This window comes from Dasypus novemcinctus, chromosome 11 (assembly GCF_030445035.2).
Source record: "Dasypus novemcinctus isolate mDasNov1 chromosome 11, mDasNov1.1.hap2, whole genome shotgun sequence".
Taxonomy (NCBI): Eukaryota; Metazoa; Chordata; class Mammalia; order Cingulata; family Dasypodidae; genus Dasypus; species Dasypus novemcinctus.
The window spans coordinates 18,848,948-18,874,212 of NC_080683.1; the positions used below are offsets into that span (position 1 = coordinate 18,848,948).

General features: G+C 36.9%; 1 protein-coding gene across 2 annotated transcripts in view; it reads right to left on the bottom strand.

Moving 5' to 3' along the window:
• Window positions 1–25,265, bottom strand: part of CYP39A1 (cytochrome P450 family 39 subfamily A member 1) — a 104,978-nt gene that overhangs the window by 68,397 nt on the left and 11,316 nt on the right. For both annotated transcript variants that reach the window (XM_058306827.2, XM_058306829.2), the window contains exon 2: window positions 12,388–12,523. In XM_058306827.2, the coding sequence (XP_058162810.1) occupies window positions 12,388–12,523 (136 nt within the window). The remainder of the gene's footprint in view (window positions 1–12,387; window positions 12,524–25,265) is intronic.

A 25,265-nucleotide genomic window follows, 5' to 3' on the forward strand; every position in this document is an offset into this window, starting at 1 on the left:
ATAGGAAAGCATAAGCCTTTAAACAGATAGTGCTGTAATAATTGGATATTCATATAAAAGTCATGTGCCTTGACATACACCTCACATATTATATAAAAATTAATTCCAAATGGATCATAGACCTACATGTAAAATGTAAAACTATGGAATTTTTAAAAAGGAAAAGAAGAAAAAAAATTGTGTGACCTTGGATTAAGGAAAGAGTTCTTAAATTTGATACTGAAAGCATGGCCCTTAAAATAAATCATAAATTTGACTTCATCAGAATTTTGAAAATATTGTTCTACATAAGGCAATATTTAGACAAGGAAAAGTCATACCAGGTATTGGGAGAAAATTTTTTCAAATCGACTATCTGACAAAAGACTTATTTTCAGAATATATACAGAACTCTCAAAGAAAAAAAGCAACTCAATTTTTAAAATGGGAAAAACATTGAACAGCCCCATTACCAAAGAAGGTATACAGATGGCAAATAAGCATACAAAAAGATGATCAGCATCACTAGTCACAAGGGAAATGCAAATTAAAACCACAAGATACACTACACCCCAATGAAAACATCTACAATTAAATAATAATAATAATAATAAGTTGTGTAGAGGACAGGGAGCAACTGGAACTCTCATACATTGCTGGTAGGAATGTAAAATGGTACAACCACTTTGGAAAACAGTTTCAATGCTTTTTATAATGTGAAACATACACGTCATATTACCCAGAAATACCACTCCTAGGTATTTAAACATGTGAAATGAAAACTTAATAATATGTTCACACAAAATAGCTATATGCAAGTTTATAGTAGCATTATTCACAACTGCCAGAACTCTGAAACAATTCATCTCTATTTCAATGGGTGAGTGGATAAACATATGGTAAAACCATACAACAGAATTCTAGTCAATATTAAAAAGCAAAGCATTATGGATATACACAACAGCATGAATAAATCTCAAGCACATTATGCTAAGTGAAATAAGTCAGATTCAAAGGATATAGTCTGTATGATTTCAATTGTATGACACTGGAAAAGGCAAACCATAAGGATGGAGAGGAAATCAGTGGTTCTCAAGAGTTAGGGATGAGGTGAGGGACTGTCTATGTAAGGGAGTATGAGGGGGTTTTACACAATGGAACTGTTTCATATCTTGCTTGTAATGGTGCTTACGCAAATCTGTGCATTTATCAAACTCATAAAACTGTACACCAAAAATGTCAATTTTATTATATAAAAATTTAAAAACAAAATGTAAAATAAAACAGAGCCAATAAACAGGGACTGGCCGCAGTGATTTTAGCACAGGGAGTAAGGAGTGAGGGAGCTTAGAAACTGGAGGCAAAGTTGCTGACCTCTCTTCTAAAGCCTAGTACCTCTTTAAAATTTACAAGCCAAAAATAATAAAATTAAAATGTGTTTATTCATGCCACTGCCCTAATGAAGATGGTAGAGTGAAATGTTTCAGGACTCCATGCCCCAACAGAAGCTTTGAACCACCAGCAAGAACTGGCAGAAATCTTTCTTACAGCTCCACAAAATAATGAAAGGATTATAGTAACAGAGTGAACCTTTCAAGAGAAAGGCTGCTTAAAAGCAGTAGGATTTTATGGCTGCCCTGGATGGCCCCTATCCCTTCCCTTTATAGGTTTGGCATGGAGCTGGCCCACACTTCAGCATGGGTCACTGGTCCTGGTTCTGGAGAGAGCAGAGTAACCCTCATGTGCATACTGGGAGCAAGCATGACTGGCACAATCTGTCTGGTGGTTAACTGAGGGACTAACCCAGACACTCAACACAGGCTCGCCATCCCAGAACTTGCCCTTCATGTAGAAGGCAGCACACCAAGCTCTTACACGACACTATGGGAGAAGAGTCAAGACATGGCTGTCTGGGGCAAGGGAAAGATGGCTGTAATACATATAGTGCAGTTCCCAGGACCATAAGGAAAATGTTTGCTAGGGAAGAGGGGAAATTTGTTCTGTGTAAATGGGGGAATCCTTGGGGTCATCGACACATGTCCAAAGTAAAACACAAGAGTAGAAGAGATCACGGAGGCCCTTATACTTTGGCCAGGAGCCATTTTCTAAACTTATTTTAGATAAGACTGAAGGAAAGTACTTAGGTAAATCTGCAAAACTGGGAAAGATGTGTTACGGTTTTTCCTTTTTTTTTGTTAGCTTCTTACATTCAAAGAAAGCTCTATCATAACATTAGCTTATGTGACAGATGACTCAGAGTCTAAATTCCAGTGATAACATATTAAAATATCAAAATGCCCATGTTTTAACAAAATATTACAAACCATAGGAAAAAACAGGAAGAGATGGCCCAGACAAAGAAGACTGAATCATTAGTCTGAGATGGCCCAGACAAAGAAGACTGAACTCAATGAGTAGGGTTAAACCTGGGACATTTCAGATAAAGACTTTTAAACAATGGTCTGAAGTATTCTCAAAGAGCTAAGGAAAACATAGACAAAGAATTAAAGGAAATCAGGAAAACAATACAGGGACACAAAGAGAATATCAATAGAGATGTAGAAATTATGAAAAGGAACCAAGCAGAGTTTAAGATTGCCATAACAGAAATTTAAAATTAGGGGTTCAACAAGAAATTGGAGCTGGCAAAAGAAAAAATCAGTGAATTTGAAGACAAAACACTTGAAATCATTCAGTCTGAAGGGCAGGAAGGAGGAATGAAGGAAAGTGAACAAAGTCTGAGAAACCTATGGGACATCATCAAATGTTACATATTGTGGGAGTCCTAGAAGGAGAAGAAAAACAGAAAGGAGAAAGAGATAATATTCAAAAAATAATGTCTGAAAACTCCCCAAATTTAAGGAAAGACATGAACATACACACATCCAAGACACACAACAAACTCTAAACAGGTTAAACCCAAATAGACCCACACTGAGGAATACAATCACTAAACTCCTGAATGCCAAAGATAGAGGGATTTCTGAGAGCTGCAAGAAAGAAGCAAAGTGTTATATACAGAGAGGTTCAATAAGATAAAGAATTGATTTCACATTGGAAATGACGGAGGCGAGAAGGCAGTAGGATGACATATTTAAAGTGCTGAAAGCAAAAAATCTTCCCAACTAATAATTCTATATATGGCAAAACTGTCTTTCAAAAATGAGGGAAAGGAGATTCAAGATGGTGGAGTAGAGTGCAGCAGGGTGCACTCATCCTCCAGAAGCTGTGAGAAGACAGGAAGTTTTACTGGGTTTAGGGGAAGTGACAGGGCCAGGAGGCCAGCAGTGCAGGTAACTGGCAAGGGGAGCCAGCAAGGCACAGGGGAAGTGGGGAGACACAGGGCAAGTGATGTGGGTGGTATGTGAGGGAAACACATTCCACCCCCCCTTTTATTTTTACCTTTTTTGCCCTTTTTCTCTTTTTCCTTCTTTCCTTTTCCATTTTTCTTCTTCTATTTCTTTTAATACGTTAAACACAGGCAATTCTAAAGATTTAGAATAAACTGCCCATGTGTCAAAGAAGAGCCTTAATACAAAGTCTAACAATATTAAAATCCTAGGCAAGAGAGAGAAACTGACAAAAAGTAAATCCATCAATATAAACAGATGCTTAGACATCAGCAAAAAAAATTACAAACCATACTAAGAAAAGGGAAGATATAAAAAAATAACAGGTCTTATGGTAATTAAAGTCACAGTAAAAGAAATGTAAAATACACTGGAATCACATAACAGATTTGAACAGGCAGAGGAAAGAATCAGTATATTAGAAGATAACCAAAATTGCACAGATAGAAGAACAGATATAGAAAGAAATGAAAAAAAAAAAAAAAAGGCAGTCCCAGAGAATTGATTGGCAAGATGAAATACAGAAACATACACATTATAGGTGTTCCCGAGATAGAAGAGAAGGGAAAGGGGGCAGAAGGAGTATTTGTGGAAATACTGCTGGAAATTTCCCAAATCGTATGAGGGAATGGATGTACATGTCCAGGAAGCACAGTGTCCTGGTTTGATTTTATGTAGGACTTTTAGTTTAGATTAAATTAAGGGACATTTTGGTTAGTTCACCTTTGATTAGATTGCTTTACTTAAGGGCCTTTGATTAGATTGTGGGGTCCAGGGTGGGTCCTAATCCTTTTAATGGAGTCAAATATAAATGGAGGAGAACACAGAGAAAGAGCTCTGCCATTTTACCCTGCCATGTGAGAGGAGACTCCAGGATTACCTACAGTTGCCGAAAGAGAAAGACAGAAACCCTGAGAGGCCGAGAGGCCAAGAGAAATCCTGAGAAGCTGAGAGAGAGGCCAGAGTCTAGACTCAGTGGAGAAACTGAAGCAACAAGACCTCCAAGAGGCTATTTAGAAGGTGAATCTGGAGGAGAAAGCAGAGAGAGACTGGAAGACTCATCATTTTGCTGTGCCAAATGGCAGGAGTCCAGGATTCAGCAGACAACCTTTGCTAAGACAGAATCCCTGATGATGCCTTGATTTGGACATTTTCACAGTCTTGAAACTGTAAGATTTTACCCTAATAAATCCCATTAGAAAAGCCCACCAATTTCTGGTATTTTGCACTTAGTGGCTTTGGCAAACCAAAATACACAGCATACTCTAAATAGAATAAATCCTAACAGAAGTACTATGAGACAAATATTAATCAGATTATCAAATGCCAAAGATAAGGAAAGAATACTGAAGGTCGCAAGAAAAAAGAGATTCATCACATACAAGGAAAGCTGGATAAGATTCAATGCTGATATCTCATCTGAAACCACAGAGGCAAGAAGCAATAATATGACATATTTAAGGTACTGAAAGAGAAAAACTGCCAGCCAAGAATTCTGTATCTAGAAAAACTGTCCTTTGAAAATAAATGGATATATTAAAATATTTGGAGATAAGAAGAAATGAGAAAACTCATCAACAACAGTCCTGCCCTATAATAGATACAAAAGGGAGTTCTACAGGCTGAAAGGAAAAGACATAAGAAAGAGGTTTGTAGGAGTATGTAGAAAGGAAGATTATCAGCAAGAGTAACTAAAAGAGTAAAAAGAGTTACATATAAATGCCTAAAGATAAAATGTTTGAAGTATTGCCTTTACAGTAATACCATTGAATGTTAATGGATTATGTTCCCCAATTAATATATACAAGTGGCAGAATAGATAAAAAATATGATCCATCTACATACTATCTACAGGAGGCTCGATTTAGGCCCAAAGACACAAGTAGGTTGCAAGTGAAAGGTTAGAAAAAGATATTACATGCAAATGATAACCAAAATAGAACTGGATTACCTATTCTAATATCCGATAAAATAAATTTTAAATGCAAAACTATTATAAGAGATGAAGAATTAATAAAAGGGGCAAATCACCTAGAAGAAATAACAGTAAATATGCATCACCTAACCCGGGGGCCCCAAAATATGAGGCAAACCCTGGAAAAACTAAAGGGAGAAATAGATGTCTCTACAATAATAGTTGGAGACTTCAACACACCACTCTCATAATTGGATAGAATGACTGGACAGAAGTTCAATAAGGAAACAAATACCTTAAATGACACAATAAATGAACTAGACCTAATAGGTATATGCAGAACAACACAGAACATTACATCTCCAAATAGCACTATATATATTATTCTTAAGCATTTATGGATCTTTCTCCAGGAGAGATCATATGTTGGCTCACATAAATAAATTTATAAAGATTAAAATTACATAAGTACTTTCTCTGATCATAATGGAAATAAATAGGCAGAAAAAGGGGAAAATTCATAAATATATGGAGATTAAGCAAGAAACTCTTAAATAATCAGTGAGTAAAGAAGAAATTAAAAGACAAATCAGTAAATATCTGAGACAAATGAAAATGAGATCACGACATATCAAAACCTATGAAATTCAGGAAAAGGAAGTGCTGAGAGGGAAATTTATAGCCCTCAATAATTACACTAAAAAATAAGAAAGAGCTAAAAATCAAAGACCTAACTACACACCTGGAGGAAGTAGAAAAAACAACAACATACTAATTCCAACACAAGCAGAAGGAAAGCAATAACAAAAATTAGAGCAGGAATAAATGAAATTGAGAGCAAAACCGATAGAATCAACAAAACCAAAAGTTGGTTCTTTGAGAAGATCAATAAAATCAACAAACTCTTGGATAGACTGACAAAGAAAAATAGAGAGAAGATGCAAATAAATAAAATAAGAAATGAGGGAAAAGGCATTATTACTGACTCTAAAGAGATAAAAGAGATCATAAGAGGATAATATGAACCACCAAACTAGACAACGTAGATGAGATGGACAAATTTCTAGAAACACATGAACAAACTATACTGACCATAGTAGAAATAGAAGACCTCAACAAACCAATTACAAATAAAGAGATTGAAACAGTCATCCAAAACTTCCCAAAAATAAAATGCTCAGGACCAGATGGCTTTACAGGTAAATCCTACTAATCATTCCAAGAGAATTAATACCAATCTTGCTCAAACATTTCCAAAAATTTGAACAGGAGGGAACATTAGCAAACTCTTTCCACGAAGCCAGGATCACCTTAATATCAAAGCCAGATAAAAATACTATGAAAAAATAAAAATTACAGACCAATTTTTCTAATGAATATAGATGCAAAAATCTTCAATAAAAAGCTTGCTAATTGAAGCCAAAAACATATTAAAAGAATTATATACATCAAGACCAAGGGTCTTATCCCATGTGTACATGGATGGTTCAACACAAGAAAATCAATCAGTGTAATGCATCACATTAATAAATCAAAGAAGAAAAATCACACGATCATCTCAATTGATGCAGAAAATGAATTTGACAAAATACAGCATCTTTCTTGAGGAAAACAGAAAGATAGAAAAAGAAGGAAAGATTCTCAACATGATAAAGTACACATATGAAAAACCCACAGCTAACATTTCACTCAATGGCGAAAGACTGAAAACTTTACCACTGAGATCAGGGACAAGACAAGGACATCCACTGTCACTGCTGTTATTCAATATTGTGCTAGAAGGTGCAGCTAGAGCAATTAGGCAATAAAAAGAAATAAAAGGCACCCAAATTGGAAAGGATCCTATACCTAGGAAATCCTGGAAAATCCACAAAAAAAGCTACTAGAGCTAAAAAACAACTTCAGCAAAGTGGGGGGGGGGGGGAGCGGGTACAAGATAATACTGAAAAATCAGTAGTGTTTCTTTATACCACCACTGAGCAATCTGAGGAGGAAATCAGGGGAACATTCCATTTACAACAGCAACTAAAAGATTCACATTTTTAGGAGTAAACTTAACACAAGACATAAAGGACCTGTAAAAGAAATCAAAGATGACCTAAACAAATGGAGGGACAGTCCATGTTCATGGATTGGAAGACTAAATATCATTAAGATGTCAATTCTACCCAAACTGATAAACAGACTCAATGCAATCCCAATAGCTTTATTTCAGAAATGAAAAAACAAATTATCAAATTTATTTAGATGGGTAGGGCCCCTGAATATCCAAAACTATATTTAAAAAGAAGAACAAAATTGGTGGACTCATGTCCTGACTTTAAAGGATATTACTTAATTACAGTGGTAAAAGCAGCCTGTTACTATCATAAAGATAGACAGACTGACCAACGTACTCGAACCAAGAGTTCAAAAATAGACACTCACATCTATGGTCAAGTGATTTTGACATGGCTACCAAACCCAGCGAGCTGGGGCAAAACAGTCTATTCAACATATGGTTCTGGGAACTATATATCCATATCCAAAAGAAAGAAAAAGGACCCTTATCTCACACGTTATACAAAAATTAACTCAAAATGGATTAAAGACCTAAATATAAAAGCTAGAACCATAAAACTCCTGAAAGAAACTGTAGAGGAACATCCTCAAGATCTTGTGATAGGTAATGGTTTCTTAAACCTTACACCCAAAGCATGAGCAATGAAAGAGAAAATAGAAAAATGGGACCTCCTCAATATTAAACACTTTTGTGCTTCGTATAACTTTGTCAAGAAAGTAAAAGGCCACCTACTCAATGGGAGAAAATTTTCTGAAACCACATATCCTATAAGGATTTGATTTCCATGTTATATGAAGAGATCATAAGACCCAATGATAAAAGACAAGCAACCCAATTAAGAAATGGGCAGAAGACTTGAGTAGATATTTTTCCAAAAAGGAAATACAAATGGCCAAAAAGCAGATGAAAATATGCGAAATATCACTAGTTATTAAATTATTAGGGAAATGCAGATGAAAACTACAATGAGGTATCATTTCATACCTTATAGAATGGTCATTACTTAGAAAAACAGAAACTACAAGTGCTGGAAACGATGTGGGAAAATTGGCACACTCTTTCAGTAGTGGTAGAATGCAGAATGGTGCAGCCTCTGTGGAAGAAAGATTTGCAGTTCTTCAGGAACTTAAATATAGAACTGCCATATGATCCAGCCATTCCTCATAATAGTATATTCAAAAGAACTGAAAGCAGGGACATGAACAGACATTTGCACGCCAATGTTCATAGCAGCATTATTCACAATTGCTAAAAGATGGAAACGAGCCAAGTGACTATCAACCAATGAAAGGATAAACAAAATGTGGTATTTAAATACATTGGAATACTATTCAGCTTTAAGAAGATATGAAGTCAGGGTGCATATAATACCACTGATGAACCTTGAGGACATCATGTGGAGTGAAATAAGCCAGGCACAAAAGGAGAAATATTGTATGATCTCACTAATATTACCTAAATATGATGAGCAAACTCATGGAAGAAAACTCTAAAGTATAGGTTACCAGGAGATAGAATGTGGGTGGAAAAGGGGGAGCTGATCCTTACTGTATGTAGAATTTTTAATAAAGTTCATTGTAAATGTGTGAAAATGGATAGAGCTGTTGGTAACACATTCTAGTAAGTTTAACACTGTTGATTTATAAATGTGATTGTGGCTGAAAGGGGTAGTCTAGGGATGTAAATGTCAATTGAAAGGAAGCCAGGGAATAATCTAGGAACTGGATAGTGATTTTGGTGGTGGATGGGATTGTAGTTAATAGTACAGATAAAAAATATTCTTCTATTTCAAGGTGTTAAGAATACAGTGATACATGGGAAAAATACAACTAGTCTACCTTATAGACTATAGTTAATGGTAATATTGTAATATTTTTCCAGCAATGGCAAAGAAGTTACTATATCTGCTATATGCAATTTTTCCTTTTGAAGTAAAGAAAACATTCTAAAATTGACTGAGATGATGACAGCACAACTCTGTGATGAAACTGAGAGCCACTAAGTGTACACTTTGGATAGAGTGTAGGAGGCAAGTGACTATGTAACAGTGAATTCTGTGGTGGATGATGGATATGGTTAACAAATATGAGAACGTTCTCTCATGAACTATAACAAATACACAATACTAACACATGTTGTTAATAATACGGTAGTTTGTGAGAAAAATGCACCAAATGTAAGATATGAACTACAGTTAGCAGCAATATTTTGATGACATCCTGTCATCATTTATAACAAATGTTCCACAACAATGCAAAGAGCCATGTATGGGAATCATTTATGGTAAGCATGACTGTTCTGTAAACTCACAACTTCTCTAATTAAAAAAAAAATGTAATGATAAATCAGTGGTTTTTGATTGATAATGTGTAAACATGTAATTTGTAACAAGAACTGCTTAAAGTTGGGGGAGAGAGGACATAGAAACATAGTTTGAGTATATTATTGAAGTTAAGTTGGTATTTAGGATGTTTAAATTCCATGGTAATGACAAAGAAAATATCAGAGAACATAAAAGTTTATAGAGCCAGAAATTAAGAGTACAGGTTACTAGGGGAGGGAGGAGGGTGGGAGGAATGGAGAGTTTATGCATAATGGATTTAGGATTTCTGTTTTGTGAGAAGGGGAAGTTTAGTGATGGAAGGAGGCAAAGATACCACAACATCATGAATGTGATTTATCCCATTGAATGATATGCTTGGGAGTAGCTGAGATGTGAAAGTTTCTATTATATACATGTTCCCACAATTAGGAAAAAAAAAAAGATTAGGGCAACTAAAGAGAGAATGACAATTAAATACAGCACATGATGCTTAACAAAGGAGAAGAAAAGGTTCAAAAGGACATTATTGGGACATACGAAAAATTAGAATATAGACTGCAAACTTTATATCAATGTTAAATTTCTTTAACTAGGAAACTGCACTTAAGATGGTTATGTAAGTGAATATCAATGTTCTTAGGAAATGTGCATTTTAAGTGTTTAAGGATCATGATGTATACAACCTATGCTCAAGTGTTCAGAAAATGGATTGAGAGTTACATAGATTAGATAGAAAGATAGGTAGGTAGATAGATAGATGATAGAGTGATATAGCAAATGTGGCTAAATGTTAAAACTGGTGGATCTGAGTAATTAGGTAGGGAAAGGGTATAGCTTTGTTGGAATTCTCTGTATAAGACTTGAATTATTTTTGTAATTTCCCTGTAAATTAGAACATATTTCAAGATAAAATTTTTAAAAAATGAAATTACTCATTAGCAAGAGCCAAATAGTTGAATCTTCAGACAAAAGACTTCCACAGTTAGGATGTTTAATAGATTTTACTATGGGAATAAATAAAATGGAAAATACAAAGAATTCAAGGAAACAGAGAAGTTTTTGCCATGCTAAGTGAATACGAAAGCCCAAATAGAACATATTCCATGAGGGCAATATACAAAATTACGGAGAAATGTGAAAGGTAATATTCAAACTTAGGATAAAATTATATTATTAATGACAGCTAACATTATTGAGCACCTACCTTGTGCCAAGAACATATAATCTTCTTTAATTGCACAGTAACTCTTGGAAGTATTATTATTATTATTTCACAGATGCAGAAATTGAAGCTTATCACATAGATAGTAATTGCTGTAGTTAAAAGTTATATTTAATTCTACCTGACAGTAAAGTCCATACTATTTCTACCATATGAGAGTGTTCATATATCTTCGGCCATACAAACTTCTGGTGGGATTGGGGTGGTAGTAGTATGAGTAGGTTGTTGTTTTCTTTTAACCTGTTATTTCTTTATATTTTTTCTTTAATCCTGTTTTATTATGTCTGAAATAACTTTTTCAAAAAATAATTTTTAATTTTATATTTCATCATCTTAATTTGTGTAGGCTACATTTTGAGTAAGTTATTTAAAAATAATTTTTAGATTTCCTGAGCACAAATCTTCTTCATGGTGGCAGGATATAGGAAATGATTTGGAAGGTAGCACAAGAGTAAATATTACCATATTTCGTGTGTTAAATAGAAATATTTTAAACATGAAAGTGCCCAGGGTAAACACAGGTAAAATACCTTGTTAACTTCCATATTTCTCTGATAGGTAAGTAATTTGGTATAATTTTCTGAAAGCATATGTGACCATACAGATCAAGAGCCTTCAAAATATTTATATTCTCTGATCTAGTTCCATAGTTCCAAACTCAAGAAGCACCAAACAGCCAAAGAGTTTAACCATCATGTTGTAATTTTCATATAAACAAGGAGAAAAAGTTATCTCTTCTTGATCACTGATAGCTTTAAAAACAAACTTTTGTTCTTAATGGCAAGAAATTCATGAGCGGCTACAGGGAAAAGAAATCTTAAAAGAGAATTAAAAATGGAAAACAGAGAGAAAGAAGCTATAGACAGGAGAAGGAAACATAAAAATTGTGAAAGCAGAGAAGACAAAGAAGGAAAAAAGCAGCACAAAATGAACCAGCTCTGCATTCTTAGGAGGACAAATGGCCTCAGCACATACATTTACAGTCCACAAAGCAATAAAGACAGACAGCCACACTGGAAGCATGCTGCTCACTACTATCCAATAGTCTCTGAGGATGGAAAATTCACAAAAGGGCAAGCCAAGCCCCACATACCTATGGCACGTCAGGAAATGTCACTGTAAAGGGCTTACTAAGCAGTAGGGTTCTATGTTCAGGGAGCAGAGGAGCAACATGTAATCAAGTCAAGAACTGTAGCCTGTAGAACAGTCTATACACAAGCAGCAGAACAGAGCTAGTAATATCTTGGAGCATGTCTCCTGATTCCAAATATTCTCTAAAGAAAACAAAAAGTTACCAAGACGTAACTTCGTCTCTTAATCATGTCTAATTGAAATCTATGTAGTTTGGGCTGTCAACATCTGGTTTTTAATGGCTGGATAAACTCATCATATACTCTCTTCTCTTTCTACCCTGAAGAATCAAATAATAGTCTCTCAACATTCTAGATAGAGGAGTGAGGATATAAATTTTACATAAAATAAATTCTTGAATTCCAAAGTTGTATTTCAAATGAACTATTAGAAAGCATTCTTTACCTGTATGATAGACGGGAGCTTGCACCGCTTGTTCGAAATCTAAGTTTCTGGATTTTAGAAACACATTAATTCCCTCTTCTTCAGTAACAAAGGTCATTCGTTTTCCTGCAGCAAAGATTGTAAATATTGGTCCATACTGAAATAAAACAAAAACACTGATCATATTAGTAAACATTTCAACATCTCAGAGAAATAGGTTACTGAGTTATGGGCTATGGTTAAGACAATGTTCCTCAAAAATTCCAATGATGAAGTTATAGTTGAGATTTTAAAAATCACAATAGGGCAGCAGACCTGGACAAGTGGTTAGGGCATCCGTCTACCACATGGGAGGTCCGTGGTTCAAACCCCAGGCCTCCTTGACCTGTGTGGAGCTGGCCCATGCCCAGTGCCGATGCGCTCAAGGAGTGCCCTGCCACACAGGAGTGTCCCCGTGTAGGGGAGCCCCACGTGCAAGGAGTGCACTCCGTAAGGAGGGCGCCCCATAAGGAGAGCCGCTCAGCGCAAAAGAAAGTGCAGCCTGCCTGGGAATGGTGCCACACACATGGAGAGCTGACACACAAGATGACACAACAAAAAGAAACACAGATTCCCATGCCGCTGACAACAACAGAAATGGACAAAGACTCAGCAAATAGACACAGAGAACAGACAACCAGGGTGGGGGGGGAGGGGGAGGGGAGAGAAATAAATAAATAAATCTTTTTAAAAAATCACAATAACTATTAACTATAGATTTTGACTAATTCAGACATATGCCATGAGAAAATTAATTTTGAGATATCTCACTATTATTGGGCTACTATTCGATAATGTTCAGATACCTCAAGATTAGTACAGTGAAAGGCACTATCTACTGCTAGATCATCTAAAACCAAATTATACAAATGCTAATTTGTTGTCCTAATACTTAACCTTCCTTCTGAACATATTATTATTTACTTGCAACTTCCTTTCTTATAGTATGAATGATTATTAGAAACTGAGATGTTTGAACACTGTGTTCAAAGTATCAGTAGGCTTTTAAGCCATCCATAGCTCAACTTTGCTCAAGAAAAAAAATAACGGGGAAACGGACTTTGGCCCAGTGGTTAGGGCATCCGTCTACCACATGGGAGGCCAGCGGTTCAAGCCCCGGGCCTCCTTGACCCGTGTGGAGCTGGCCCATGCGCAGTGCTGATGCGCGCAAGGAGTGCCCTGCTACACAGGGGTGTCCCCCGCGTAGGGGAGCCCCACGCGCAAGGAGTGCACCCATAAGGAGAGCCGCCCAGCGCAAAGGAGGGAGCAGCCTGCCCAGGAATGGCGCCGCCCACACTTCCCGTGCCGCTGACGACAACAGAAGCGGACAAAGAAACAAGACGCAGCAAAAAGACACAGAAAACAGACAACCGGGGGAGGGGAGTGGAATTAAATAAAAAATAAAATAAAATAAAAAAAGAAAAAGAAAAAAATAACGAAATTGTCAAATGGTTGCACTTTAAATTCAGGGCCATCATGACATTACTACATTACATTACATTAAAACAATGTCTTTATAATCCTAAACACTCCTCTAGTATGTTCACTTTCTTACGCTCCACAATAACTATTTCACCTGAACACCTCACCTAATCCTCTCCACTCTGAGAAGGCATCCCTGCCTTGTGGTCCACTGAAAAAAAACGGAAGCAACACGTAAGAACAATCTCTTCTTCTCACCACCAAATCTTGAAAGAGACATGTTTCTCTTCTGTTAAAATATATAGAAGGTCTTCCTCTGTGAAATGTCAACACCTTTCCACTTGTATTCTGAATTCCATGCACTTTTTAATAATTTTTTTATTTTTAAAGAAGTTCTAGATTACATAAATGTTACATAGAGAAATATAAGGAATTCCCATAGCCCCACCCCATTTCTCCCTCTCCATCAGATCACTCTGAGCAGTCTACAAACATATTCTAGTGCAGGGTTTCAAAACCTTGAATCAATGAACAGATTTCTGGTAGTCTATGACCTTGGTTGGAAGAAAAAAAATTCTATCTTTATTTTCACCAACCTCTAAATAAAATTTAGTATTTTCTTCAACTGTGAATGTAGGCAATAAACAACAATCTTACTCATGGTTCTACCATCAAATAAAACTACCCATACTTTCCTATCCCATTAGCATTATTAAAACATCTTGAAATACCAGCTACACTCATCTCTACTTCAAAATTACAGGCATTTCTTAGATGCATCATGAGATCACATATGATCACTCATGCAACACAATTGGGCAATTTCAGGCAACTGTGGACCCAGTAATTACTAAGCCATCAAATAGTAACATCCCATTCTCCAACATTAGTGATCCAGACCTGTACATGGCTTTCCAACATTCTCTATCTACAGCTGTTCGTTGAATAATACTTGGAATTGTTTTCATTTCTCACTGTTTGCTAAAGTTTTGTTCAAATGAGAACTTAACTTTCCATGTGGAAAGTAGCTTTTTACATCAAAGGCTACAAATATAGACCAGCCAAGTTTGAATACATCAAATATTTGAGATAGCTGCACTTAATGCAAAAGATTGCACAGGGAAAATGGTCATGCATGGTGTTACAAATTATGTAACAGTGGCTTTTTGTTTCATTTTCTCCCCTTTTGTTCTTTTTTTGTACTATCAGCACTCTCAATGTTATGAAATAATGCCAAGTACATGCAGTATGTAGGAGAAGTTATGTTGGTATATTTTTAAATTTTTATTTTAATATGATGGTAGATTAATATGCAGTTATATGAAATAATCCAGAGATCCAATGCACTCATTACCCTGTTTCCCCCAGTGTTAAAAATCTTGTAAAACTATAGTATAATATCACAACCAGGAAAACAAATGGACACAGAAAAGATACAGAATATTTCCATCACCACTGAATTAGTTTCCTAAGGCTGCCTAACAAATTAACACAAACTTGGTGGCTTAAAATAGCAAAAATTTATTGTCTCACAGTACTGGAGGCTAGAAGTCTGAAATCAAGGTAGCAGTAGGACCATACTCTCTCTGAAACTGCAGAGAAGAATCCTTCCTTTTCTCTTCCTAGCTTGTGTTTGAACAGTGTGTTTGCCAGCCATCTTTGGCATTCCTTGGTTTGCATCTGCAGCACTTCACTCTTGGCCTCAGTTGTCACATGGTATTCTCCCATGGGTCTGCATCTCTTTTTCCCCTTCTTATAAGGACACCAGTCATACTGGATTAAGAGCCCAACCTACTCTAGTATGATAGCATCTTAACTTCTATCTCCCATGACCCTATTTCCAAATAAGGTCACATTCCGAGGTACCGGCATTAGGATTTCAACATATTTTTTTTGGAGGACACAATTTGACTCATAATAACCTCAAATCCTTCTAATTGCCCTTTTATAGCCAAACCTACTTCCTTCTGTGTCCCTGTTTAACTCTTGACAGTCACTAATCTTTTTACATTTCTAGAACTTTGTCATTTCAAGAATGCTGTATCAATGGAATCATACAGTATGTAAATTTGGAGACAGGCTCTTTTTCACCCAGAATAATCCTATGGAGATTCATGCAGGTTTTTTGTGACTATCAATAGCCATTCTTTTTCCTTGGGGGTGGTGGGGAGTACAGGTTTATTATCCAGGAAATGCCATAAATTAGGTCACAAAATAAGTCTCAATCTATTTTAAAATTTTTGAAATAATACGGTGTAATTTATCTGGCCAAAATGAATGCAGCTAGAATTTAATAACAGAGGGAGAACTGGAAAATTCACAATTATGTGGAAATTTAACACACTATTTTTTGTACATTATTTTTTCTAACAAACCTTAGATTACATAAATGTTACCTCGAAAATTTAGGGGATTCGCATATACCATACCCTTCCCCCCACACTTTTCCCCATTAACAACATCTTTCATTAGTGTGTATATTTTTTACAATTAATGAACACATATTGAGGTATTGCTACTAACCATGGTCTATAGGTGTAATATGGGGCATTTGGGGGACATTGGAATTGTTCTGCCTGACATTGCAGTGATGGATACAGGCCATTATATATTTTGTCAAAACCTATGAAATTGTGCAGTATAGAGTGTAAGCCATAATATAAACTACAACCCATTCCTTTTTATTGTGACAATTTGTTTAAACATTGTTGAAGGACATTTGTGTTCTTTTTGATTTGAGGCTATTACAAATAAAGCTGCTATAAACATTCATGCACAGGTTTTTGTGTGAATGTAAGTTTTCATTTCTGTGGGACAAATGCCCAGGAGTGCAATAACTGGTTCATATACTAGTTGCATGTTAAGTTGTTTAAGAAACTGCCTTCTTTTTTTCCAGAATGGCTGTACGATTTTATATTCCCAACAGTGATGTATGGATGATCCAGGTTCTCCATATTCTGGCAACATTTGGTGTTGTCACTATTTTTTATTTTACTATTCCGATAGGTGTGTAGTGATATCTCATTGTGGTTTTATTTTGCATATCTGTAATGGCTAATGACGCTGAACATATTTTCATGCATTTATTTGCCATCTGCATATCCTCTTTGGTGAAATATCAATTGCCATTTTCTAACTGTAATCTTTGTGATTTTTACTGTTGTGTTTTGAGGGTTGTTTATAAATTCTAGATACCAGTTTCTTGTCAGATATGTGGTTTGCAAATATTTTCTTCCAGTCTGTAGTTTGTCTTTTCATCCTTTTAACAGGATCTGTCACAGGAATCAATTTTTTAATATTGATGAGGTCTGATTTATCAATTCTTCCTTTTACGGATCATACTTTTTCTTTTTTTTCAGTCTCCATAGAGACTTCAATTAGCAATAATTGCACCTTCGATAAACTACATTGGCTATGATACTGATATAATGCAAAGCTATGGATTGTACTTTTTTCAAAAATATATTTTTATTAGAGAAGTTGTGAACTAGCAAGACAATCATGCACATGTGTGGCATTCCCATACAACACCCCTCTACCAACACACCATATTGTGACGGAACATTTCTTTCAGATTATGAGATAATATCATCAGACTATTACCACTAACTATGGTCTATAGTGTATGTTTGACAGTTTTTTCTATACCTCCCTATTATTAACACAGAACATCTTTCGCATTGTTGCAGGAATATTACAGTATTACTGTTAACTATAGTCCATAGGTTACATTAATTGTATTTTTCACATGTTTCTCCACATTCTTACCACCTTGCACTAATGATTACATTTGTTCTAGTTCACAGGACAATTCTTGTATTTGTACTATTAATCACAATTCTCATCTACCTCTGAGTTCACTATGTTATTTAGACCCTAGATGATTCTTTAGCCTTCTTTCAACTGACATTTACATCCCTAGACTACCCTTTTCAGCCACAATCCCATTTATAAACCAGATGCATTAGTTCTACTCACTATAATGTGTTACCATCAATTCTATACATTTCCACACTTTTACAGTCAAGGTAATTAAAATATCTACATACACTAAGCATCAGTACCCCTTCTCAGCCCTCATCCTATCTCCTAATAACCTATACTCTAGGTTTTAACTCCATGTGTTTATTCTTTGTATTTAGTACCGTATAGTGAGACCATGCAATATTTGTCCTTTTGTATCTGTCTTCAAGGTTCATCCATGTTATCACAGGTCTACCAATTTCATTTCTTCTTCCAGCTGAATAGTATTGCATTATATGTACATACCACATTTTATTTATCCATTCATTGGTTGATGGACACTTGGGTTGTTTCCATCCTTTGGCAATTATGAATAATGCTCCTATGCAAATCGGTGTGCAAATGTCTGTATATACAACAGCTTTCATTTCTTCTGGGTATATTTCTAATAGAGCAATTGCTGGCTCATATGGCAGCTCTATATTTAGGTTCCTTAGGAACTGCCAACCTGTCTCCCACAGAGGATGCACCATTTTACATGCCTATGTAAAAAAACTATGAAGGAGTGCTCCTTTATCTCCACATTCTCTCCAGCACTTACAATTTTCTGTTTTTTTTTCCATAATGGCACTCTATGTGGTGGAAGATGATATTTCATTGTCATTTTGATTTGCATTTTTCATGTACTTTTTGACCATTTGTATTTTTTCTTTGGAGAAATGTCTATTTAAGACTTTTGCCCATTTTTAAAATAGATTGCTTGCTCTTTTATTGAGTTCTATGATTGCTTTACATAGAATGGAAATCAAACACTTATCAATGTGTGGTTGCCAAATATTTTCTCCCATTGAGTGGAATGCTTTTTCATCTTCTTGATGTAGTCCTTTGAACCATAAAAGTGTTTTAAGTTTGAGGAGATTCCATTTATCCATGGCTTCTTCAGATGCTTGTGCTTTTGGTATAAGGTTAAGAATCAACCACCTACCACCAAGTCTTAAAGATGTTTCCCTACCTTTTCTTCGGGTAGCTTTATGACTCTAGCTTTTATATTTAGGTCTTTGATCCATTTTGAGTTTATTTTTGTAGAAGATGTGAGATAGGGGTCCTCTTTCTTTCTTTTGGATATGATATCCAGTTCTCCCCATACCATTTGTTGAATAGACTGTTCTGCCCCAGCTGGGTGGATTTGACAACCATGTCAAAATTCACTTGACCATAGATGTGATCAATTCTGTTCCATTGGTCTATGTGTCTATCTTATGCCAGTACCATGCCTTTTTTTTTTTTTTTTAACCACTGTAGCTAAGTAATATTACTTAAAAGTCCGGAAGCAAGAGTCCTCCACCTTTGCACTTGCTTTTTAAGATGTTTTGGCTATTCAGGGTCCCTTACCCTTCAAATAAATTTGATAATTGTGTTTTCCATTTCTTTAAAAAATGTTGGTGGAATTTTTATTGGGGTTGTATTGACTCTGTATATCAATTTCAGTAGAATTAACATCTTAACAATATTTAGTCTTCAAATCCATGAGCACAGAATGTTCTTGCATTTATTTAGGTCTTTTTAGATTTCTTTTAGAAATGCATTGTAGTTTTCTGAATACAAGTGCTTTAGATCTTTGGTTAAGTTTATTCCTAAATGTTTGATTCTTTTAGTCGCTATTGTAAATGGAATTTTTTCTCTGACTTCCTCCTCAGATTGTGCATTACTAGTGTACAGAAACACTACTGATTCTTGTATATTAATCTTATATCCTGCCACTCTGCTGAAATCATCTATTAGATCTAGCAGCTTTGCTGTAGATTTTATGAGAATTTCTAGATATAGGATCAAATCATCTGTGAATATCAGAAATTTTACTTCTTCCTATCTGATTTAGATGATTTTTATTTTTCTTACCTGATTTCTCTAGCTAGGGCCTCTAACAATATGTTGAACAATGGTGGTAGCTTGTCTTGTTCCCGATCTCAACAGGAAAGTCTTCAGCCTTTCACCACTGAGTTAAAAAATAGCTGTGGGTTTATCATACATGGCCATTATCATGTTGAGAAGTTTTCTCCAAATCCTATCTTTTGCAATATTTTTATCGAGAAAGGATACTGTATGTTGTTGTCACCTTTCTGTATCAATTGAGAGGATAATGTGATTTTTCTTCTTTATTAATGTGGTGTTATTATGCTGATTGATTTACTTGTGTTGAACCACCCTTGCATGCCTGGCATAAAACCTACTTGATCATGATTAATAATTCTTTTAATGTGTTTTGGGATTTGGTTTGCAAGTATTTTGTCGAGGATTTTTGCATCCATGCTCATTAGGGAAATGGATCAGTAATTTTCTTTTTTTTTTTTTAATATCCTTAGTTGGTTTTGGTATTAGAGTGATATTGGCTTCAGAGTATGAGTTTGGTAGCATTCCTTCCTGTTCAAGTTTTGGACGAGTGAGTAAGAATAGTATTTTTTTTTTTTTAAAGATTTATTTAATTCCCCCTCTCCCCCGGTTGTCTGTTCTTGGTGTCTATTTGCTGCGTCTTGTTTCTTTGTCCGCTTCTGTTGTCGTCAGCGGCACGGGAAGTGTGGGCGGCGCCATTCCTGGGCAGGCTGCTCTTTCTTTTCACGCTGGGCGGCTCTCCTCACGGGCGCACTCCTTGCGCGTGGGGCTCCCCTACACGGGGGACACCCTTTCGTGGCACGGCACTCTTTGCGCGCATCAGCGCTGCACACGGCCAGCTCCACACGGGTCAAGGAGGCCCGGGGTTTGAACCGCGGACCTCCCATATGGTAGACGGACGCCCTAACCACTGGGCCAAAGTCCGTTTCCCTGAATAGTATTAAATCTTCTTTGAATGCTTGGTAAAACTCACCTGTGACATCATCTGTTCCTGGACTTTTCATTTTTGGAGCTTTTTGGTAACTGTTTCAATCTCTTGTGACTGGTTTGTCTAGTTTGTTGGATTACAGTGTTCATAGTATCCTCTTAGGATTTTTTTAAATTTCTGTGGTGTCAGTAGTAATGTTCCCATTTAATTTTCATTTCATTACCTACATCTTCTCTCTTTTTCTTTGTCAGTCTAGCTAAGGGTTTGTTGATTTTGTTAATCTTCTTGAAGAACAAACGTCTGGTTTTGTTAATTCCCTCTATTGTTTTTTTTCTCTCAGTTTCATTTATTTATGCTCTGATCTTGGTTATTTCATTCCTTGGTTATTTCATTACCTTGGGAGTAGTATGCTGTTCTTTTTTTAGCAGCTATGTGGTTAGGTCATTGATTTTAGCGCTTTTTTCTATCTTAATGTAAACATTGGAGGCTATAAAATTCCCTCTCAGCACTGCCTGCATTGCATATGCTGTGTTTTTGTTTCATTCATCTTGAGGCATTTAATGATTTTCCTTGCAATTTCTTCTTTAACCCACTGATTATTAAGGAGTGTTGTTTAAACTCCATATATTTGTGAATTTTCCCTTTTTCTGCCTGCTAATTTCCAACTTTATTACACCATGATCAGAGAAAGTGCTTTGTGTAATTTTAATCATGTTGAATCTATTGAGATGTGCTTTGTGACCCAACATAAGGCCTATCTTGGAGAAAGACCCATAAGCACTTGAGAAGAATGTAAATCCCTGCTATTTTGGAGTACAATATTCTGTATATGTCTATAGGTTTATTCCTTTTATCATATTATTCAAGCTCTCTGTTTCTTTATTGATAATCTGCCCAGATGTTCTATCCAATGCTGAGAGTTGGTATATTGAGGTATCCAACTATTATTGTACAGACATCTATACAACTTGTAGCAGTTTGATATGGTTATGAATTCCAAAAATAGATATTGGATTATGCTTATAATCTTATCTGTACCTAGGCATAACTGAGTTATGATTAGGGCATTGAGACCCCACCCGTTTGTGGGTGGGGACTCACAGATAAAAGCCATGATGAAGAACAGAGTTGAGGGCTTTCAATGTTGGAGCTTTGATTTTGAGTTCGATGCCGAAGACTTAAGCTGGAGGCCCCAGAAGTAAGCTCCCAGAGGAAAGAGAAGCCATTTGCAGGAAGAAAGGAACCTTGAACCCAGAGAAAAGCAAGCCCCAGGAACATAAGAACCCAGGAAGCCTGATCCCTCACTGATGTTGGCAGCCATCTTGCTCCAAATAGACTTTGGTGAGGGAAGTAACTTATGCTTGATAGCCTGGTACCTGTAAGCTCCTAGCCCAAACAAATACCCTTTATAAAAACCAACCAGTTTCTGGTATTTTGCATTAGCACCACTTTTGCTGACTAATACATAACTATTATTGTAGAAACATCCATTCAGTTTTGCCAGTGTTTGCCTCATGTAATTTGGGTCATCCTGGTTAGATGTATATACATTTTTGATTGCTATTTCTTCTTGGTGGATTGCCATTTTTATTAATATATAATATCCTTCCTTTTCTCTAATAAGAGTTTTGCTTTTAAAGTCTATTTCATCCAATATATGTATTAGATGTATTGGATAACTAATCTAGCATGTTTTTTGTTTTGATTTATTTTGTTTTGTTTTGTTGGTTACTGCATGCATGGAGTGTCTTTTCCCAGCCTTTCACTTTCAATCTATTGATATCCTTGAATGCAAATACTCTTGTAGACAGCATATAGATGGTTCATATTTTCTTATCCATTCTGCCAGTCTGTGCCTTTAGATTGGGGTGTTTAATCCATTAACATTCAATATTATTACTGTAAACACAGTTCTTATTTCACCCATTTTAACCTTTGGGTTTTATCTTTCATATTTTATTTTCATCACTCTTTTGACACTTTAAGTTATTTTACTGATATAATCTTCATTTCTAGACTCTCTTCCAAGCCTCTCTCTCCTGTCTTTTCTTTTCAGGCTGTAGCACTCCCTTTAGAATGTCCTGCAAAGCTGGTCTCTTGGTTACAAACTCTCTCAGTTTCTGTTTATCTCTGAATATTCTAAACTCACCCTCATTTTTGAAGGGCAATCTTCCTGGATATAAAATTCTTGACTAGCAGTTTTTCTCTTGCAGAATCTTAAATACATCATACCATTGCCTTCTTGTTTCCATGGTTTCTGATTAGAAATCAGCACTTGATCTTATTGGGTATCCCTTATATGTGATAAATCACTTTTCTCTTGCTGCTCTCAGAATTTTCCATCTTGGCATTTGATATTCTGATTAGTATGTCTTGGAGTAGGACTATTCAGATTTATTCAGATGGGAGTACATTGTGCATTTTGGATATGGATATCTATGCTTTTCAGTAGGGTTGGGTAGTTTTCTACCATTCTCTCTACAAATACTACTTCTGCCCCTTTCCTTTCTCTGCTCCTTCTAGGACAACCAAGACATGTTTGCATGTTCCTTGTCATCATTTAGGTCCCTGAGACCCTGTTCAATTTTTTCCATTCTTTTCTTTATCTGTTCTATTTTATGTTCACCTTCAGTGGCCATGTCTTCAAGCTCATTGATCCTTTCTTCTGCCTCCTCACATCTGGTATTATATGCCTCCACTGTATTTTTAATTTCATTTGTTGTACCTTTCATTCCCACAAAATCTGCAGTTTTTCTATGTATACTTTCAAATTCCTCTTTGTGCTCACCCAGTGTTGTCTCAATATCCTTAATCTCTTTATCCATCCATCTCACTGGATTTATTAAGGAGATTTTTTGAACATCTATGATTAGTTGTTTAAAAAATGCTATGTCATCCGGTGGCTTATCTTGTTCCTTTGACTGGGACATATCTTCCTGTTTCTTGGTATGGTTATAATTTTTTTTTTTTTTTTTTTTTTTTTTTTTTGGTGTCCGGTCTCCCTTGCTAGTTGTGTAATAGGAGCCAAGGATGTAGTTGGTACTGTACACTGCAAAGGCGGATGCTGTGTTGCCCCAGGAACAAACAAAAGTTCTCTCATCTTCTCCCCTGCCAGGCATAGGGATGGAGCTACAGCCATGTGCAGCAATCCAATCCATGCAGGCCAAGACCATCTGTAGCTGCCTGCGGATACTGGTGGAGCTTCACACCCCTTCCTCCCCTGCCTGAGGCAGGGATGGAGCTGCACATGTGGGCAGCAAACTAAGCCATGCAGGTCAAAACTGACTAAAATTGCCAAGGTAGACTGACCTAGCAATGCCTCCCACCCTATCCTACCCTACCAGGGGTGTGAATGCTCAACACTCCTCAGAATGCTCAACACTCCAATTTATGCAGGACGAAAGCACCTGCAGTTGCCCAGAGAAGCTGAGGGAACATCAGCCTCCTCCTATCCTATTAAAGGTTGGGGATTGAGCCAGAGGTGCCCAACACTCCAGTACATATACGTCAAAAGTACCTGCAGTTGCCCAGAGAGGCTGAGGAAAAACAACTCCCCTCCTGACCTATTAGAGGGGCAGGGATAATGACTCAGGTGTCCAACTATCTAGTCTATATATGGGCCAAAAGCAGATGCAGCTGCCCAGAGAGGCTGCAGAACCACTATTCCCCTCCTATCCTATTGGGTATTGGGGGTAGAGCCACAGGCACAATACTGCACTCTGTGCAGGCCATAAGTGCCTGCTATCGCCCAGAGAGGTTGAGGAAACACCAGCCCCTCCTATCACAAGTGCCCAACAGTCCTATGGGGGAGCCTGGGATAGAGCCACACGTGTTCAACAAACCAGTCTATGTGGACCAACAGCACCTTCATTTGCCTAGAGAGGTTGAGGAAACACAGATCCCCTCCAATCTTATGGGGTGGGGTGGGGATGGAGCCCCAGGTATCCAAGTATCCAGTCCAGGTAGGTTTAAAGGGTCTGCAGTTGTCCAGAGAGGCTGAGGAAACACACCTCCCTTCCTATCCTATTAGAGGGCAAGGATAGAGCTACAGGTATCTGAGTATCCAGTCTGTGAAGGCCAAAAGCTCCTGCAGTTACCCAGAGAAGCTGGTGAAGGTCCCCCCAGGCTCCTCCCTACCAGAGTTGGGGCTGGAGCGGTGGCTAGGGCCACAATTCAATCTGGGTGGAAAGAAGCCAGTCCCTACTATCTCTGTGATTTTCAATCAGCCTTGCTTCCCTTCCTGCCAAGGGTAGAGTTAAAATTGTTTAAACCTGACTTGGACAGGTTCAAACTTTAGCTGTTCTTAGTATACTTCAGCCAGCCAAATTTACTAATCAGTAGCTGGAGTTGGTGGCCAATGGTATCTTCCTCCCTTGTTTTGGGGAAATGGAGCTTTCAACTCCAGTCACAGAAGAGTTCTCAGGGTGGTCTGTGCCATCAGTGGAGGAGAGGCACTGGCCTCTGTGGCCTGGAGTACTCTACTCAGGAATCTTCATTGCAGATGGGCAGTTTCCTCCTTCCATTCTTTCAAGGATGTTGCAGGATGCTCTTCTGGTCTCCTGGGCCCCCCAAACAGGTGCTTTAGATAGCTCTGGGTGATTACTAACTGCCCTGTTGGATAAGCTGACTCTTGGCACTCCTTACTCTGCTGCCATCT